This window comes from Nannospalax galili, unplaced genomic scaffold (genome assembly GCF_000622305.1).
Source record: "Nannospalax galili isolate Female #2095 unplaced genomic scaffold, S.galili_v1.0 scaffold386, whole genome shotgun sequence".
Taxonomy (NCBI): domain Eukaryota; kingdom Metazoa; phylum Chordata; class Mammalia; order Rodentia; family Spalacidae; genus Nannospalax; species Nannospalax galili.
In genome coordinates, this window is record NW_008356676.1 from 2,467,684 (window position 1) to 2,488,521 (window position 20,838).

At 38.4% G+C, this 20,838-nt stretch overlaps 1 protein-coding gene across 2 annotated transcripts in view; it reads left to right on the forward strand.

The window, feature by feature from the left end:
* The window catches only part of Vwa8 (von Willebrand factor A domain containing 8), a 438,392-nt gene that overhangs the window by 230,471 nt on the left and 187,083 nt on the right, over positions 1-20,838 (forward strand). For both annotated transcript variants that reach the window (XM_008854688.3, XM_017794762.2), the window contains exons 22-24: positions 14,116-14,191; positions 15,655-15,790; positions 18,479-18,598. In XM_008854688.3, coding sequence (XP_008852910.1) covers positions 14,116-14,191; positions 15,655-15,790; positions 18,479-18,598 — 332 coding nt within the window. The remainder of the gene's footprint in view (positions 1-14,115; positions 14,192-15,654; positions 15,791-18,478; positions 18,599-20,838) is intronic.

Here is a 20,838-nt window from a genome sequence, read left to right on the forward strand (position 1 = left end):
TTCCATGTCCTGCATTATCTCTAGGGGGTTCTCATTGTACTCCTCTAGAGGAGTGTTGGTATTTGGTGGTGATGTTATTTTGGTTTTTCATGTCATTATTTTTTCTCTGTGATTTTGACATGTCAATTTCTTTTGTAGTTTCTGGTTCTTGTGTGAGACTCACGCCTTCAAGTTTAGGTATGCTTCTTTTTGTGAATTTTATGTGTCTTTGTGGTTTACTATTTGGACATGAAAGCCTGTTTCCTCTAAGCTTCCGGTTCTCTCTTTTGATTTTATATTGGAGTGGCCAGATTGTTTTTGTCTTCAGGAGTTCCCACAGAGGCCCAAGTCAGATGAGGATCAGATGCTCTCAGGCTTTCTCCTAAGTTCTGGATCCATCCAGGCTAGATTTTGGCCTCAGGAATTTGGGGGTTGGACTGGCCTGTAAGATGCTGGTCTAGGCCAGCTGGTGGCCATGCCACCCAGAAATGCAAAGGAAAATGGGGGTGGGATGTGGCCCCAAGGGCCCCTGTGGACTGCACTGAGGAGCTGGGTTGGTCTGGATGCAAAGGACCAGGAAGAGGAAGGGTAAGTCCTGGGGTTCAGGAAAGAGGCTGTCTGGTTGTTACAGACCCAGGAAGGCAAAGGGAGGTGAGGGTGGTGCCAGGCCCAGAGTGCTCCTGGGGACCCAAGAAGGAACTGAGTTGCTCTGGATGCACAGGATCAGGAAGCAGTGGTGGTTCCCCAGGTGTCTGGGGCGCCAAGACAAGGAATTGGACAGGACCCAGGCTAGGAGGAGAGAGCAGCAGGGCAGATGGGAGGGTGATTCAGGCTGGGGGAGTCAAGGCATGGCGAGCCCAATGGACTTACCCGGAGAGAGAAGCCTGAAGGTCTGAGAGAGGCCTGTGGGTACTGCCGGCCCTGGGAAGCAGAGGGAGGTGAGGGATCTATGATGTTTTTTTTGATGGAAGAGCATTAGGGCTAGAGAGATGGTTCAGTGGTTAACAGTACTGGCTGCTCTTGAAGAGGACCTGGGTTCACTTCCCAGCATCCACATGGTGGCTAATAACCTTCCTTAACTCCAGTTTCAGGGGAACCGATGTCTTCTTCTGAGCTTTATTGCCATTGCACGCCTGGGTGTACTTATATACACACAGGCAAAATACACACACACACACACACACACACACACACACACACACACAAAAGCTAAAAGTGTTGCTGGAAATCCAAAAGTTATTGTACAGTATTAAACTACAGTTATTCATCACTCGAATAGTCAGCAAATACCTTTGGTTGGTTATCTCAAAGTAGAGCCAGCGATAAAAATGTTTGTGTAAGTGATTTCTGAAGGAGAGTTTTTATATGAAACCTGCAGTGGTGTAAAGAAATCAGAATAAGAATGGGCAGAAGAGGTGACTGTAGCTGAGGTCTGGCTTCAGCTTCTTCATGGGACTCTTTGGAAAGGGAAAATACTAGTCCATCATCCCACATGCAAACAAGAAGGTAGCATTTTTTGGGAGTGGTCTTTTTGAGACAGGGTCTCCCTGTAGTCCCAGTTGGTCTAAATCTTGCTATGTAGACTAGGCTGGCCTTGGACTCACAGAGATCCTCCTGCCTCTGCCTCCTGAGTGCTGGGATTAAAGGCATGTTCGTGTAGCATTTTTTGAGTACTTACCAGTCACTGATTAAGGGTTGCTTCCTGAGAGGGCTGGAAGGGGGCACCTCTACCCTCCCGTACATTTCTGGGAAAAAGGTAGCTTCAGTTTCTGGAGGAAACTACCCTGGAGAAAAGTTTAGCTTTAAGCTTTCAGAAGTCAGTACTTTAGCAGCTGGAAGACAGAACATTTGGTAGCAAAAAAGATCTGGGGTAGGATACCAATAGCATCTGGCACAGCATCTCTTCATTGAGCTTCTGTTGTGTACTAGACCTTGAGATCACAGCAATGAGCAGGGTAGCCAAGGTCATACTATCCTGAAGCTTTCTTCTAGTGATTGGAAGATAGGAAATAAACAAATACTTTAATGGGCAAGAAATTAATACTAAAATGAAAATGATGTACAATATAAATAAAGGATTATGTAATGAGAATAAACAGAGACTAGTTGAGTAGAGCATAAACACTGAAAGTTTGGCAACTGCCTATTTTCATAATTAATGGTGGAATGATTTTGGCATTTTGACAACTTTCTTCTAGGGAATTAGTGACTAATTTGACCCAGTATAGAATGGACCTATAAGAGAAATAATAGCCCCTTCCAGTCACAGTGACTATAGTGCTGTAAGAACTCAGGCTAGTGATAGTTTTAGGGGCTCACCTAATAGCTAAAGGAAGCAGGTTTAGCTCCAGTCTCACACCAGGGAAGCGTGCTGGTAGTAACAAATTAGTCCATTCCTCTTCTCTTGCCTGTTTTGTTGCTGTAGCCTCCTCAGTCTTTCTCCTCTTTTTTTTCTAAGCCTCACACTGTTCCAACCAATGAAGTCAATTACTTGCTTTTCTGTTTAGAACCCTTCAGTGATTCCCATCTCCAGAAGCAAGTCCACATTCCACCAGACTTTTCCTATAGACAAAATTCTTAACTTTTCCTTCTCCTTCTCCTTGTCTTTCACAAGCAGGTGTTTTTCCTATTCTTTCCACCACCGTTAGACCACATATATCAGCTACTTTTCTGTTTCTGTGATGACACACCATAACCAAGGCAACTTACAGAAGAAAGAGTTTACTTTGGCTTAGGGTTCCAGAGGGAGAGTCATTAATGGTGAGAGACACAGCAGGTAGCCAGAACAGAAAGCTGAGCACTCACATCTTTGGGATGCTCAGGAAGCAGAGAGAGGAAAACTGGAAGTGGGACGAGGCTTTGAACTCTCTAAGCCTTCCCCCTTCCCCCTGCCAGTGATGTGCTTCCTCCAGCAAGTCTACACCTTCTAAACTTCCACAAACAACACCATGAACTGGACCAGGAGCCTGTGGAGGACATTTCTCATTCAAACCACCACACTAAGTATTTGTAAGTGGGAACACAACAAATTTATGTCTGATAAGGGAGGCTAAGGAGTGCACATTGAGTCAGGCATACAATGTTGTATTTCTGCCCTTTGGATCATTTACATGTCTCTATTACCTGTTCAGTTGCTGAAATAACTGAATCACACAAATAATAAAGTATATCAATCACTGTTTATCCAAAAATAGCTTTCTTTAATTTTTAATGAGAACAAAACTTTTTTTCTATTATTAACAACTGAAACAGAAGAGTATTTTAAGATAGTATTTTTCAGTTTTAGTTTATGATTTTTTGTTTCTATTTTTGTGTCTTTCAGAATGTGTCTTACTGATGGCCAGTTTAGAGCCACTGACCTAGGACAGGCTCAGCTAATGTACCTGTCATTTTTTATCACAAGTACATGTGAGACAGTGAACTCTCCTAAGGGGCAAGCTTATGTCAGCTGCCTCCTCCCAGCATGGGATTCCAGTTCCTTTTGAGACAGGCCTCCTATGGTCAAACTCTGGCGTGATATTGCAACTCTGTACATACAGTCTAAAGGATCACCCTGCCTGTCCAACTGTCCTCTCTCCACACACAACTACTTTTTACATATGCTGGATACCTAGGTGTTCCCCCAGATTGCTCTTAATCTCCAGACCCCTGTGTGTTAGTCTACAGCTTTATCTAGAAGCTCTTCCTACCCATCCCTGCTGGGTAAAGTCCTGTTCTCTCTCAGATCCCTGTCTTCCACCAGAATTGATGACCTTTACTTCTGGATCCCCATTGAGTTCTGTTTTTATGTTTCTGTAGTCCTTGTCACATCTAACATGAATTATATTTGGCTTGTGTCTGTATTCCTTGTCATGTGAGTCTCTGAATTATTCATGGAGGACCTTTCATGCCTAATAATCTACCCTTTGCATGCTTGTTTGAGATAGCTCTCACTCTATACTCCAAACTGGCCTTGAAATCACAGTAATGTTCTTGCCTCTGCCCCCTGAATGCTGGCATGATAGGCATGAGGCATTCTACTGGCTATCTGCTTTATGTATTAGAAGTACATAGTTGATATTTATTTAACCCACTCATGCACCCATTCATTCTTTGTGTGAAAGTACAGGGCATGCTTACAAAATGCATGCATGGTGATAGGCACTGGGTATATGAAAATAGATGTGATATCCTGTGTGTAAATGACATACACTGTGAGAGAGACAGTCAGTTGACAATTGTCTTAAATTTAGAGTACTGCCTATGGAGCAGTTAGTGCACCTGGGAGGGTAGAAGTGAGGGGCAAGGGGTAAGATGAACATTTAAGGAAGGGGTCTTAACATTCTGTCAGACAAGGACAGAAAGAGAAAGCTTCACAGAAAAAAGATAAACTTTGTGTTTAAGGAATTTCCAGTAGCTCTTTCTGGCTCTAGGATGTATGATTGACATGACTCAAGTGCATCTATTTCAGCATGTTTGATTAGATGCCTATTGTATACTGGCTATAGTTCTAAACCTATCAGTGACTAAAAGCACTAAAAAGTTCAGTCTTCATGTTCATACCTGTATTAGTCAGGGTTCTCCAAGAAAGAGAGCCAGTAGAATGAATAGAGATTTATCAGCTTAGCTCACAGGATAGAGTCCGAGTAGTCCAACAATGGCTGCACCACACTGGAGAGAGTGAGACTCCATAGCAGTCACTCAGTCCACAAGCTGGATGTCTCAGTAGTCCCAATATGGCACTGAAGGTCTCACGAATTCCAAAAGATCAGCTAGTCTTCAGTCTACAGCAGCAAGACGAACTCACCAGAGAGAAAGAAGGCAAGCAGCAAGAAGCCTGGCGTTCTCCCCGGCCTCAGCCTTTTATATGGGCTGCCATCAGAAGGTAACACCCACATTTAGGGTGTGTCTTCCGGCTTTAGATGATCCAATCAAGAAGATCTCTTTCATTTCAGTTAATCCCAGATCCAGTCAAGTTGACACCCAGGATTAGCCATCACAATACCCTAGTTGCTGATAGGAGTGAGTGAAGTAATTAAAATGTACACTGTCCAGGTGGCAACAGGGAAGATGACACAGGGAAGGCAGCTAGGAATGGGGTAACAATTTTAAGTGGGCTAGGGCAGGGCTAGCATTTCAGTAGCACTGGAGAGGAACCTGTGTCTAGTGTTTCCTATATAAACATGCCTTGCTTATTTGTTTCATCTATGGATTATATACTTTTCCCCATTTTGATGTGATTTCCAAGCTGCTTTGACTAAGGTTAGATAGATGGCAGTGGTTCATAGTTTCAGCTGAGAGAACAGGATAAATGACCTTCATCCTCATATTTCTTCTGGAAGTCTAGGACTAGAGATTGCCTGGAAGGCAGGAGTCCTCCTCAGTTCCCAGATGACAAACAGCAGCTATGTGATGGCATAAAAAGGTGCAGTTGCTGAGGGGCCTTCCAGTAGAAGTCAGCAGATGAAGCCTCTTCTGTACCTGCCCACAGTGCCGTCCCTCACACTGAAACCTTCTCTACTTCAGCCACTTATTTGGTGCTCAAGAAAAAAAGTGAGATTCAAGAATAGAAAAGTACCTGGGTGCTGAAATTTTAAGATAAAACATGACATGACCAAAAAAAATCAACAACCACAAAAAACAAAACAAAACAAAAATGTCCCTGGAAGGTTACTCTACTCGTTTGCCCTGTGATTCCCTAGATGCTAATGTGCTTTCTCCTCTGCACTCAAATGACCCTGAAACAACTGGGGTTGGAGTATACCCTCTTTATTTTTTGCTACTAAAAGCAACGTCTTACTGGTTTTCTTGTGATAGTCATATCTTCCTTTAAGAAAACCTACCACAAAATAACTAATAGATAAAGTATGGCAAGCTTAAGCATAGATTTCCTCTAAGAGTTTTCTAAATTTAAGTTATTTGTATCTGTCTTCTGTTTTGGCCTAGGTGGCCTTAGCTTGGTGTCTTTGGCCCCAACTGGCAGATTTAAAATCAGATCACTGGGATTTTCTTTTTTCCAAGTTGATAAAGTACCAGAAATGAGGATAATAAGTGATGGGTTATATAGTATATAAAATAGCAGATATAATACAGGGGACCTCAGGGTCCCCTTGCCAGGGTCCTTAGGCTCATTCATTAAAGAATTAAGAATGGACTCAAACAGAAGCTGTAGGATAATTTTATTAGAATTTAAAGAAAAATTCTCAGGGCAGGCACACTGTGAATCTCAGCAGCTGCCTTGAAGAGCAGAATGGAGGGGAGAAGGAAAAAAGCCACGAAGCCATGCAGGTCTAGAACCAGTTTGGAGGATACATAGTGGACTAACAGCCACATGGCAGGGAGAAGAAGCTTTTACAGAAAAAGTAAAGAAACCCAAAACTTTAGGGCAGCCCAAATCATTAGGGAAAGCATGCTTAGAAGAGGGATATGAAGAAGAAAAGGAGAGGCCTATGGAAGGTTACAAATCTGCAACCCAGATCCTCAAGAACTACACTAGGAGGCAGGGACTCTGGACAGCAAAAGTTCACTATCTCGTTAACACACTAGGTATTCTGCCCATCTCCTTAGCATCACTTAAAGTGAACCCAACTTTCTAGGGGTGGTCCTACGGTCAGGAGACTGACCAGGAAAACTGGAAAGTTAGGTCTTCATCCAAGCCACATCCTATTCTGACTAGTCTTCTCCAAGGAGGTTTTTGCTACTGTAGCTGATACATAAGAAATAACAATTTATATAGTTAGTTTTAGGTAATATATATTACATAGAGACTATGTACTTTGGGTTATTAACCAAAAGAGCCTTGCCTAACCAGTTTCACAGAGAATGTGTATATTCTGGTACATGAGTGTAGCAGGCTTGTTCGTCATTTGCCCTGTGATTAAAAATACTTTTTATTTCTTTGAATGGCCTGTGACAAAATCTTTTGATATTTAACATGTAAGATCTAGTTCATACTATACTCAGGGAATATATTATATGGCAAGATAGGTTCCTTTAAAGTTAAACAAGTATAAGTTCATCAGAGGAAGATTTACCTGTTTGTGTGTGTATGAGTGAGTACATGGGTTTGGAAGCCAGAAGTCAACCTCATGTGTCTTTTTTTTTTTTTTTTTTTTTTTTTTTTTTTTTGGTCTTTTTGAGACAGGGTCTCCCTGTCGCCATATCTCACCTGGAACTCGTAGCGCTCCACCTGCCTCTGCTGGGATTAAAGGCGTGCACCCCTACACTTGGCCAAGTTTCATTCTTAAGGTATCATCCACCTTGTTTGTTGAGACAGGGTGTCTCATTGGCCTGGGACTTGCCAATTAAGCTATGTTAGCTGGTCAGCAAGTCCCAGGGATTCACGTGTCTCTACCTCCCCAGTGCTGGGATTGCAAGTGCATGCCACCATACCCAGTTTTTTTTTGTTTTTTTGTTTTTGTTATTTTTGTGTATGTGGAATATGGGGGATCAAACTCAGGACCTCATGCTTGCATGGCAGGCACTTATCAAATGAGTCATCCACCTAGCCTCCTGCCTATTTTGTTACAAATACTCCCTGAATAACTAAAGCCATATCCTTTATTAACAATGCAATAAATACGTCTTAAATAGAAAACTGTAGAATATCGTAATACAAAAAAAGTACCAATTTGCTTATTTTTGCTTTTAAACATGTAAATTATATGCTGGAGTTATGGACAGTTGTTAGCTGCCATGTGGGTGCTGGGATTCAAACCCAGGTCTTCTGCAAGAACAGTCAGTGTTCTTAACCACTGAGCCATCTCTCCAGCCCTATATGCTGTATTTCCTGATAAAGGTTTATCTGGAGAACAAAGCATTCATCAGCCTCACCCTCCTAGTTGCCTCTGTGCGCAACTTTGTGTTTTTGTCTTCATCCTTCGAATCCTTTCTAAAAACTGATTAAGAAAGTACATTTTTCAATTCAAATAAAGAGCCTGTACACTATCTTTCATTTTTGTCTGGAAAAGAGAAAGTTAAGCCTCCCACCCCCGAAAAAAAAATCATTTTGTGGTCTTAAAACTTCCTAATCGAGAAGGCTAGTTTTCAAAGTATAAGATCCAGTTATCTATACACTATTTCAACAGTTTATTTCTAAAAACCAAATACCTTTTATCTGAGTTTTTCTGAGTTTGTGAAAATAATTATCATCATGGCTTTAACTATTGGAAGGATTTCTTTTTGAGTAATGTTCATGTAGAATGACAAGGAGCTGTGATACAGATAAACAGGTTTAGAAACGGAAGTGCTGTTAAAATGTCTGGCTGCCACCAGGTGACTCTGACTTATCTACTCTCTTCCTGCTGTTCCCATCAAGTACCCACCTTAGAACTGCAAAGTGTTGAGTCCTGGTAACTTCCCTGAATAAGACTATTCTCCAAAATCTTCCTTCCCTTTACAGTTTATTAGAATTTTTTACATTTAGGCATATTAGTGAAGAGTAATTGACACTAGGTAAACTTGTGTCCTCTAAAACAATTGTGTTAAGAACTGGAGTCTCTTCAGAGTCTTTGGCAGAAAAAAATGTTTTGCTCTTTTCTCAAAGTCCATTTTCTTCCAGACATTCAGAACATTCAAAGCACTGTGTGATAATACTGTCTCCCTCTCGTTCCTTGCTTTCCTCTTACACTTCTTACTTTTCCTGTACTGCATTTTTTCATGTGCTGTGTGAATTGCCTCTATTGGGAAGAATATTCTTGGGCTTTAAAGGGCTAAGTGACTGACAGCCAGACATATTCAGACATAGCCTGGTACTGGTTTTTTCACTAGCGTTCATATTCTTGTTTTGTGTCTTCTTTTCTTTTGTGTTGGTTGTCAACAATACAATACAAAGATTACAGCAGTTCAAGAACCCACAAAGTTTCTTTCCACTGTGGAAAGATAAACGTGCCTATCATAGGTAGGGATAGAGGGGCCATGTGCAGAGGCCCAGAATATTTGGTAAATGATTAAGTCTTAAACTTATTTACATCATCTGTGTATAAGTACCGCTCTCTAGTCCATCAATAATTATTAATGCTCTTTACTTTTATTTTGAAATAAGCTGGGTCTGTACAAGACTGAATCTGTTAACAGCCAGTCATGGATCAGGGAAAGACTCACAGGGCCCTACCCCTCCCTGCCGAACTATTGCCTATTGATGGATTCTGGGGAAGGGATGGTCATTGTCCTTAGATGTACCCAACAGTGAGCCCATCAGGCTCCAAAGGATAGTTCTAAACACAGATGGGTCTGGCTAAAATCAGTGGGTCACAAAACAAAATAAAAGGACATGAATTTGGGAAAGGGTTCTGTAGGGAAGGGCACGTGATAACAGAGATGGGAGGGAGATTAGAAAGAGGGGATGAGAGTAAACAGAAAACTGTATGTACATGTATGAAGTTGTGAAAGAACAAACATACTTAAAAAGAAGTTGTCTTCTTGATGTCATGAACTTTTCACTTGAAAAGTATCTTCTCATTTAGTGATATTATATCAGCCCCCTAGTTCATCTTTTTTCTTTGTATTTTTGTTTGTTTGTTTGAGACAGGGTCTTGCTGTGTAACCCTGGCTAGCATGGAACTCACTATGTAGACAAGGCTGGCCTCAAATTCACAGAGATCCACCAGCTTCTGCCTCCCAAATGCTGGGATCAAAGGTGTGCACCACCATGACCAGCCTCCCTCTTTTTAAAGCTCGGAGGGAATCTGTGTTCTTTGCTTCTTCTGAGCCAATTCAGCTTTCTTTTCTCATGTTTGACTCACATTACTGAGTGCTCTATTCCCATAGACACTTGTGTTTCAGGAGGCTATAAAGTCCTAAAGAAGATATAGGCTATCTGAAGCTCTTAGGTCTTCTGTTTTTCTTTCACCCTTAGGTTTGGCTGTTATTTTTCTAAAAGAAAAACTGACTTAAATCTGTGAAAATGAAACTAATTAAAATATCCTCAAAATAAATATTCCTTATTCTGATATTTTTACTCCTCAATAAATTAGAAGACAGCTTCATGTACTTTTACAAGCAGCATTTCAGAGCAGATTGCATTTGGTTTCCAGGGGCCAGTTTTATTTCCTGATTTTAACAAAGACCTGGTCTGTACATAACTTAATTAGTTTTATTGCATCTGGAATCATTTTAAGTTAAGAACATTAGTAACTTCAGCTTCAAAAAAGGTCTTAAATTATAATTAAAAGAAAAATAGAGGTTAGCACAATATTTCTTTGAACTATCGATTTATTGACATAAGCTTTGATAGACAGCAATAGTTTGTATACTGGTACGAAGCAAGAAAAATTGGTCATGGCATAAATGTCAACAGTTAGCTGAGCAATAATTCAAGCATCACTGGTAACTGGGAAACATCTCTATTAAGCTTTAGACTAAAGAAACCGTGGCTAGGATGTAGTTTAACTTTTCTTCTTCCCAGTATTGTTGATGCTTAACTTCTGTTAGTTTATATTTCAAAGCTGTTTTTGAAAATAACAAGTCAAAATAGCTTTGAAATTGCAGTGATGTATTCTTTTAGGAGCATTGCTTGGTATGTGTAGAATTAATATCTTTGACTCAAGATGCTCATAAAGGTAAATCAATGATTTTAATAAAATACTCTGGGATAAAAATATTATATTGTCATTAGGTGCTTTATTCATGTGTTATCTCCAACCACAGTAAGTACCTTATCACTTCCTGACTTTTAAGTTTGTAATATTATCAAATGTCTTTTACTTATTCCATGGAGTACCATACAAAACATAGTGCATTGTGTCGCCTTTCTCCCGATTTCATCAGAGTAACTGCCCAGAATAAAAGCCAGCCTATTTTTAAGTTCAATATCATTTTACATATTTTACTAACTTTTGCTTTCCCTTTGATGTTCAAGAAGAAAGTATCAATAGTAAGACAGAGCAAACACTTTTATCCTACAGTTTCCTTTTTCATAACCTAGTCCACCAAAATCATGTTTCCCATTTGTATTTATCTTCATTTTAGTCTCTTTTGAAAATCATCTGATTTGTGTATTTTCTCAAAAACATATGTTTCTTACTTCTAACACTAGTCTTTAGAGAAATCTAATCTGACAAACTGCTATCAGAATTCAGGTACTATAGAGCAGTTTTATTTTGCCTTTTTTAAAATTAGGATTCAGTTTGAATTCACTGTTTTTAATGTGCTTTGAAGCACTATAATTGTTGAAGTAACAACTGAATTTCATTTTGACTAAAAATGATGCAAGATTTTCTTTTTCCTTTTTGGTGCTGAAAGGTGTCATGGTTGTTGCCCCTTAAGTATGTGAGTGCTAGGTGAGACATTCATTATGTTGCTATAAAAATCTGTGTGAAAACATCTTTTCCCTTCCTCACCCACCCCCTTCCCTATTGCCAGAATATTAACAGTGAAATTTAAGTAAGCTAATTAAACATTGTTCTTAATTTGTTCAAAACTAAAAAGTAGTTTATCTTCAGAAGATAGTATAAAGTATGACTGACAGTAAATTTATGAAATCTGTGAATACAGAAGGTGGATTTCTGACTAGATAGCTTAATGCTGCAAGAAACATATTGAAAAGCAACCATAAGTTGCCACACTATATTTTCACTTTTATTTACATTTCTCAGGGATTTTTAAGACATTTATATTTGATTTTCATTGAAGACAATAGAATAATTCTTAAAAATATATTCTTCATGAATTGGAAGAAGCATTCAACCGTAGGGACAGGGCCAAGCCCCCCACAGAGCCACAGTTATGAGTGGGAGCGTCAGAGACAGACCCAAGGGGAACAACTGAAGAAACCCATCACCACTTGATCACGCTTGGGGGAGAATTCTTTATGAGGTGGTAATAAGACAGGAAGCCTGGAAATTGTGAAGGTCAATGATTATTGCCCATATATCTGCCCGAGCCCTGGCACCTTAGGGCTCTCATGTAGACTTTACCCACTGCAATAGTAAGTTAAATTCAGCTGAACTGCTGTGCAAGATAGAGGTGAACCATCAACTCTCAGTGCATTGACTAATCAATTCCAGTTGTACCCCATTGGCATCACTCTGCTTCTTATAAAGACTTAAAGATCACCAGGACCAGTCATGCGTCAAGAGTCAGCCTTAATCTAACCCAGTATTTCCTGGAGTGGATGCTAGCCTTTCTATTTTAAAAACAAAAGAGTTTCCTAAGCCAATGAATTTGGAAGCCCATTTCATATCCTATACTATAAGAGACAATGTTCAGGTCTTTTAAAAAACAAAAAAAAAGCAAAAAAAAAAAAAAAACTTTTGTTGTTTGTATTTCACTTATTCAACAAATACTTAAGTTCCTCATGTAAAACAGATATCTGCTAGATACTGGAGACAAAATGAAGATAATGTTCTGTGTTCTTAGATCTCATAGTCTGTGTGGAAAGGTCGATATAAAATAAATATTGACAATATAGTGTGTTAGGGGACTGGCTCAGTGGTTAAGAGTGTCACTATTCTCCCAGAGAGCCTGCATCCACATAGGGTGACTTACAATGTCCTGTAACTTCAACTCAAATGGGATCTGACCCCTCTGATCTCCCTGGTCAACTGCACTCACATGTACATACCCACACAGAGACAAATAATTGAAAATAAAATAAATCTTTCAAAAAAAACAAAACAAAATACAACATAGCATGCAAGGACTGAGATGGGGAGATCAGGATTCAGAGGCAACATGAAGCAGAGTGGCCTAACTTAGTCTGCAAACCATCAAGAGTAAGATTTCCAGTAAGTGCTGCCTGAGCTGAAAGCCTGAGGATCAAGTCAAAGTTAGACAGGAAGGGACATTTTGGGCACAACAACAGCAATGACAGTCATGGCACGTGGCTGAAGCTGGTGTGTAATTATGCTCCCACTGTCTGTCCAGTAATGTGCTACACTTTCTGAGCCCTCCTTCACCAGTATTCCTGGGTGGATTTTATTATTTATCCACAATCATAATAGGCCAGGACCAGAGTGTGAAGACTGACTGACCTGACTCCATAGTTCCCATTCTACTACCCCACAACTACCTCTCATAGCAAATAGTTGGTTTTGATTGAATTTGTTTGACTAAAATACAAGGGTTAAGTATCTGAAGTTTGCCTCTTTTTTGATTGACATGTAAATTTTTAGAAAAGTTGGTAGTAAAGTTTGGTGTTTGGGTCTAAGTTCCACAAATATATTATAGCTCAGAGGCCTGAAGTTCACATTCCTGACAGTGTCTTACACATAGTAAATGCTCAAGACAGCACAACTGCAACTTAGTGATTACTTTGAATAAGTAGCAGTGTTCTTTGGAAAGATAACTTTGAGCTCTTTTAAAGAAAGATGCTAATCAAATTTTATTCTCTATAAAAATTCTATTATCTGTAACACGATCAAGCTGGCCATGGGATTTTCATTTTAAGATACAATGTATGTGGAAAGTAAAGATATAAAATTGATTTTCTTAAAAATACCAGAACTTACCTATTTATTGCCTGCAGCACTGCACACACGTTTGACAAAAATATTCACAGGTGATGTGTACCTCACATCTCATCAGAACAAAGGCTCACAACATCAGGATAACTCACTGTTAATACCATATAAGGGCCTAATTTAAAAGAAAGTCAGATAAACAGCAAAAGAATAGATTAAAAATAAAATGATGCAAGGTTCTGGATTTCATTCCCAACACCATAAAAAGAAAAGGAAAGGAATCTTAAATTCAGTTAAAATGTTCAAAATTCTATTATGTAACTCTTCATGTTCTTAGAATAGTATAATACAATCTGGCCTTAGCAACTAGTGATGGCAGATTGGGCCAGAGTGTATAATTCGTAGACTTGCTATCAAAATTATTTTTAAATGACAAGCCTTCGAGATAATATATAGTAATGTGACTATATCTTTAAATGTTCTCTTCATCTTCAGGAAATGATTTTGAGAAATTAAATGACTACAAATGAGATTACCAGAAAGAAAAAGAGAAGAATTTAGAAAAATGTATTAATTTCCAGACCTTTATAATTTATATTACATAAACAGAATTCTGTTGTGGGATTAAATTTCATTTTTTATTTAATTTTTCTTGGGAAAAGCAGGATGACAAATTAAAATTTAAAAGAAGAACTCTATTCATGGTCAAACATTAATTTATTTCCTTACTAACTATGAAATGTTTATTTTGATTCAGGGATACCACAGTACAGACTCTGACCCTTCAGCCTTCAGTTAAAGATGGACTAATTGTGTATGAAGACTCGCCTTTGGTCAGTAAGCCAATGATGCAAATAGTTTTCAGTGCTTTGAATGATGACTGTATTTCACCTTTGAATAGATGGAAGAAATCTCTCATAGATTACAATGCCTTTCACTCTAATTGGTACACATTCATGTATCATTTTAGATGTGGATATTTAAGTGAAAATCATTGGAAAAATAATGTGTTCTTATTCTGCTCTCTCTTGAGAATGACAACAAATCCTCTGCCGATTCCTTTTCAAAGTCATTTTAAGTTTGTTGTCATAATTGAAAAGAAATAATATTTCTACAAGAGGTTTTTTTTAAAATAATGTTTCAAATAATAAAATATTAACTCAGTGTTTGGGAAGCTGAGAAGGTCGAATACCCCACTCCAGATTCAAAGAATTGCAACCTGCCAGGCAGAGAGCCGCACAACACACAGCTGACATGGAACCCCTGTGGGCCAGGCCCTGGGGACCAGGGACTTTGGAATCTCCTGTTGGAGATTTCTTAAAATTATTCAATAAGAAAAATTTAAATGGTCCACTATATTACATTGAAATTTATAGAGAATCTCCTCATATCCACCCCCCTTAAAAATGTTTTTAAGAGTTCTGAGTTTTCATCGTTTCATGGCATCACCAGTCACATGGTTAACTGAGGCGTAGAATGCTTGCTTTCCTTTCTCTTCTTCCTATCCAAGTAGGTACAATTGTGTACATCCTACCTCTCTGGAAGAGCAATTTAATGTTCATTTCCATTTTTCCATGCCCATCTTAGTTTCCTCTACCCTTTTTAGCCAAGTCTAGCCTGTGTATTGCTGCCAATAGGTCCTGAAGCTGGGCTCAGTGCTACATTTCTGCCATGTGTGAACTCACAAATAGTGTTATAACCCATTACTTGATGAGGTAAGGACACATTTCTTGGTCTGGCAACCCATTTCTTAGTAGTGGAAACCTAATCTACCCCTTTTAGGCCTTTTATTAAATTTAATCTCTTAGAGATAAAATAGGCTGTCCATGTTCAGTCTTCTTCAAATATGCCCCAGGAGTTTGACCATTGATTCTCTTTGCCTTGAATACCCACCTCTTTAGCACCATCAGTTCTGATCTGTTAACCTTTGACTCTCTGAAGAGCATAACATGTGCAGTGTTCTAATACTCACAGTGACTGTGGTGTCTTACTCTGTGGCATATTTATTTATTATTTGTTTATTATACTTTCTTTAAATCTCCCCTATTCTGGGGAGTGAAATATTGTTGAGAATCATCACCAATTCTGAGAGGAAATGATAAGCTTGCCATTGAGTTTTGGAAGCTGTGTGAAGTTTAGTAACTGTGTGAAGCTTTTGTTATGGATTGAATGTGTGTAGTACTGTAATTGTAACTTAAAATCAGCTATAATCAATTAAAAGCAGTAAGTGATAATCTTTTAATAATGCCTATTTTTCATTCTTTTGTTGCTTATGATAAATTTTCTGTCTTCAAAGGTTAAAGCAGTAAAGTTGGGTCATATTCTAGTAGTAGATGAGGCTGACAAAGCCCCAACAAATGTCACCTGTATTTTGAAAACTCTAGTAGAAAATGGAGAAATGATTCTAGCAGATGGAAGACGCATTGTTGCAAGTGAGTATTTAAAAAGCAACATTTTCTTGAATACATGTAATTTTGTATGTTTGGTAGGAAGGTACAAATTAGCTGTCTACCTACATGCAAGCAAGAAGTATAAGTTCAATACAAATATAATTGTATTGACACTTAACAAAAATTAATATCTAAATCTAGATTTGTTGGTTTTAATTTTTTATTTTTGGTGTTCAGGGTTGAACCAGGGCCTCAGGCATGGCAATCACATGCTTTGCTACTAACTTACATCCTCAGCCCTAGTTTTCCTTTCTTATGAGCAATTTTGAAAAATTCCAGTAGTAGAAGTAAGTACTTTTCCACTCTAAAAATGTCAACATTGACTCTTTATACTCATTTCTCAATTTTTTGTGTGTGAATTCTTCTGTTAATTGCTGTCTGGAATTTTTTAAGTCTCCGTCCCATTTATATTGTTTGCAACATTAAGATTTATTTTATTATTGACTGAGTACAATTTTTTAAAAAAACAGGTATTTTATTTCATATGTGTATACGTATACTCATACATTAGTCTGTATATAGCATATAATACACTCGCTTCTAATTCAAGAAATTATTGTGGTTATTCTTAGGAGAAAATGAGGATAAATTAGCCTCATCGCTGTATGTAGCCCACAAGAAAATTTAAGTTTGCTAGATACAGTTCAAGAGTCTTTTCTAGTTTCTAATTTTAAATATTTACCTCCTGAAAAGAGTTGAAAATCTCTAGCCAAAGATAGTATATACCCAGTAGCAAAGTAACCAAACAAGATGCAGATAGTAACTAAAATCTTCATTACTTGAAGAACACCAATACAGAAGCTGATTAGAAAGGTAAAGTTCCACATCACAGAATTGTTCCTTTTGGGTGTTTCATAATGAGATTGCCACTCTGGGCTCAACTCAGCATGGATAAAAATGGTATTCTATTATTTCAATTTCACAATAAATTTGTGGGGGGGGTAGAATTTGACCTGAATACTGTCTGTTAGCATCCCTCAGGTGCTCAGGATTAGAATTCTTTCTGCTCCTTTTATGAGGATAATAAAATTAAAAGGAAGAAAGAATCACTGAAACAAAAGTCACAGTTAAGGGGTGACTTGCTTGATATTTTCACCTATTTTTTATTTAGGGTTGCCTAGAAGTAAGTGAACATAATAATTTTTGAACTCAAGCGTAATTGTAAATGGCTTCTTTTTCTGGTGTTGGATATGGAACCCAGGGCCTCACTGATGATGAAGATATGCTTCACCACACACACAGCCCTGTGGGTGACATTTAATCAGCAGCACCTGAAGCTGTTTTGAGCAGAGTTTCACAAGTCACCAATTCTAGGCCTATCTTTTACATTTTTTTTTTTTTTTACTTTTTCTAAGAGTTTCATGTTTATTATGTTTTACTTGTGGTTGCATACTGTTCACTTTTCTCATTACTAAAATTAATGGCAATCAAATGTTAAAACTATAGGTTTTATTAGCACATCAATGTATAGCACCTTGAAAAATTACTGTTTGTAATAAACTTTGACTGTCAGATATTATGGCCTCATCTCACACTTGAGGTATATCATAGCCTTCATGTTTTAAAGATGGATGGTCTAAGGCTGGGGTTTAAATAAGCCCAGATGGCAAGTGGTTCTTAAAATAACCATAATAAAGCTTTAGTTACCTCAATTAATTGTTTGAACCAATATGTACATCCAAAATGTATATCAGCCAATAAATAGTGATATTTAATTCCTTCACTACCTTAAATATATGCATAATATTTAAAACCTACTGTCAACCTAAGATCACTTATTATGTTAGAATTCCCTAATTAGAAGTTAACCAACATTTCACTAAGGACTTGACAAGGATTTGGAGGCTTGTGTTATGTAGGTTGTGGGCTGTATGGTTAGATGGATATGGGGTTCTTAAGCTACAGAATTACAATGGCCTACTTTATGCAGCAAGATGCAGTTGATAAAAAGTAAAGAATATTCGTATTCTCTCTTAGATATTGTCATTACAGGATTTTATCTTTTTAACTGTTTTATTACTGTGTATGTGTCTCTATGATGCGTGTAGGGGTATGATTGTACCATGGCAAGTTTGTAGACATCAGAGGACAACTTATTTTAAGAAGTCTTTTTAAAAAATATTTTTATTATTTTTAAATTATGTATATATGTGTGTGGGTTTGGGCACATATGTTCAGTGCTTGAGTTATAGGCAGTTGTGAGCCACCTGATATGGGTGCTGGGAATAAAATCAGGTCCTCGGGAAGAGCAGTATGCACTCTTAACCACTGAGCATTCACTCCAGCACCAGAAGACAAATTTTTGAGTCAATTCTCTCTTTCAACTATTATGTAGAACCCGGGGATTGAGCCATCTCACTAGCCCCCTTTTAAGTTTTTTTCAATAATATATCTTAAGCAAGGTTAAAGTACTGTAAGACACTTGGACAAGTTTGCCTTTCAGATATATGTTGAATTGTGCAAATGTAAAGTTCTTGTTAGTAGTATGTTCTTTAATCGGTATTCTGTTCTTGAACTGTCTTTCTCAAGAAAGTTTGTTTTTCTGCAACCCAATATTTGAGAGTATTTTTTTAATTGAACAATATTCCTACTTATGTTAAAATCTGTAACATGATATTCTTAATATTTATCATATGTCACTAAAGAATAACTAGAAATTTTGTTTTTCAGATGCTGCTAATGTGGCTGGAAGAGAAAATGTTATTGTAATCCATCCTGATTTTAGGATGGTTGTTCTTGCCAACCGACCTGGATTTCCTTTCTTAGGCAATGATTTCTTTGGCACTTTAGGTAAAAATGATTATAAAAATACCAATAATTGTGATAATGATAATTTTAATAGCAGTGCTATAGTGGCTATCATTGCTCATCATGGGCATGTCTCCATCAAACTCACCTTGGGGAGAGAGGGTTTTTCTTTTTTACATTTATTTATTTTCTGTATTTGGGGAGGTGCCTGCCACAGTGGAGGTCAGAGGACAACTTTGGGGAGTTAATTCGCCTTTCCAACCTGTAGGTCCCAGGGATCAAACTCAGGTCATCAGATTTGGCAGCAGGCATTTTTACCCACTGAGCCATCTCGCTAGTCCTAGAAAGAGAGTTTTTGATCTTTAAATTCTCTACCGTCACTTAGCTAAAGAGTGGTGGAACTAGGTTGTATGTCTGATTTTCATTCAGCACCTTTCTTAAACAATTACACTATACTTTGTTGTTAGTGCTCTTTGGAAGAAAGCCATCAGTGACTTTCAGTGTCTATTTCTGTCACCTCCCCATAACTGTGAAGACACTGGGGCCAACTCTTTAGAGACTCATTCATAATGATTAGGGAGGAAGTGAAGTTATCATTAGATGCTGTGAAGGAGCCTTCTCTTCTCTGGAATCTCATATTCAGTACAAAGCAGGCACAGTCTCCTGTAAGGATCTTGGGTCTGGCAATTCCATGCCAAGGATTGTCCTAGGGATTTACCTATACAATGATTTAAATACAAAGATGAGAAATACAGCAGTGTTTATAATAACAAGAATGAAAACAGTCTAAATGTCCCCCAGAGAAGACAAAAACATTCCATTGTATTCACACAATTGAATACTATGCAGCTATTAAATGCATTCATTAAAAAAAATGAGATAGGTAATAACTCATGATGAAATGAAAAATCAATCCTCATAATATTCATTGAAACAATAAATCATGAAAGTGGGTACATTGTTCCACTATATGCGTTTCTAAGGCAAGGTGGTGTATGTGTACTACAGACTCATTTATACTATTTTATACTTTTTAGTTTATAAAGCTTTTACTTTACAAGTTGTTAATGATTCTTGCATGACTGATGCTCTTACAGATGCAGTAGTGTGAACACACCAAAGAAGTCCTTGTCTTACTTAACCATTAACAATACTGAGAATAGTTGGTATAATCAGTGACTCTCCTCTCCTTAATGCATTTTCTTGCACTTGACTCATAGTGCTCTGTACGAGTTATTTTTCTGTTGTGATATGATGCCATGACCAAGGGAACTTTTAGAAGGAAAATTTAATTTGGTTTACAATTCCAGAGGGATTAGAGTCCATGATGGCAGTGCAGGCATGGCAGCAAATGTGGCTGGAGCAGAAAGACTAGTGATCACATTTCAAGCAGGCACAGGAAACAGAGAGAGACTAGAAATCTGGCAAGGCTTAAGAACTCTCTAAGCCCACCCCTAGTGATGTGCTTCCTCTAGCTAGGCCACACCTCCTAAAACGTCCCAAAACAGCATCACCAACTGGGAACAAAATGTCCAAATACTTGGACCCTGTGGAGGACATTCTCATTCAAACTACCACACTCCACTTCCTGGCCCCCACTCATGACCATATAAACACAAAATGTATTTAGTCTACCTTCAAAAGTCCCCATAGTCTTTACCAATCTCAACACTGTTCAGAGTCCAAAGTCTCTTCTTAGACTCAAGCAATCCCTTAACTGTAAGCCCCTGTAAAATCAAAAGACAAATTACACACTTCCAATATACAGTGGAAGTGAATACACATTCCTGTTCCAAAAGGGAGGAATAGGGGCATACGGAGGATATACCGGAACAAAACATACCAAACCCAGCAAGGAAAACACCAAATCCAGTAGCTCCATGTCCAATTTCTGGGACTTTATTTCCAAAGGGCTTACATGGCTCAGCCCCTCCAGCTTTGCTGCATGCAACATATATCTCTCTTTTGGTGTGGTACTCCTCCCTGTATTTAGCTCTCCTCAGCAGATGTCTCATGGTGTTAGGATCTCCAGCATCTCCACTGACAACCAGGCTTCACCTTCACAGCTTTATACAAGCCCTGTCAGGGCCTTCTTTATGCAGGGTCACCCCTGCTGCATGCTGCCTGACCTCAACAGTCTCTGAAACTGTGGAGGAAGAACTGATGACTCTTGTATCTTTCATGCCTCTAAAGCCTGCACCATGTGAACAACACTGCCAAGTTCAGCTGCCAGCCTGGGATGAACCCTTGCTGCTTCATCCGCATTAGCAGCTTTTCAATGC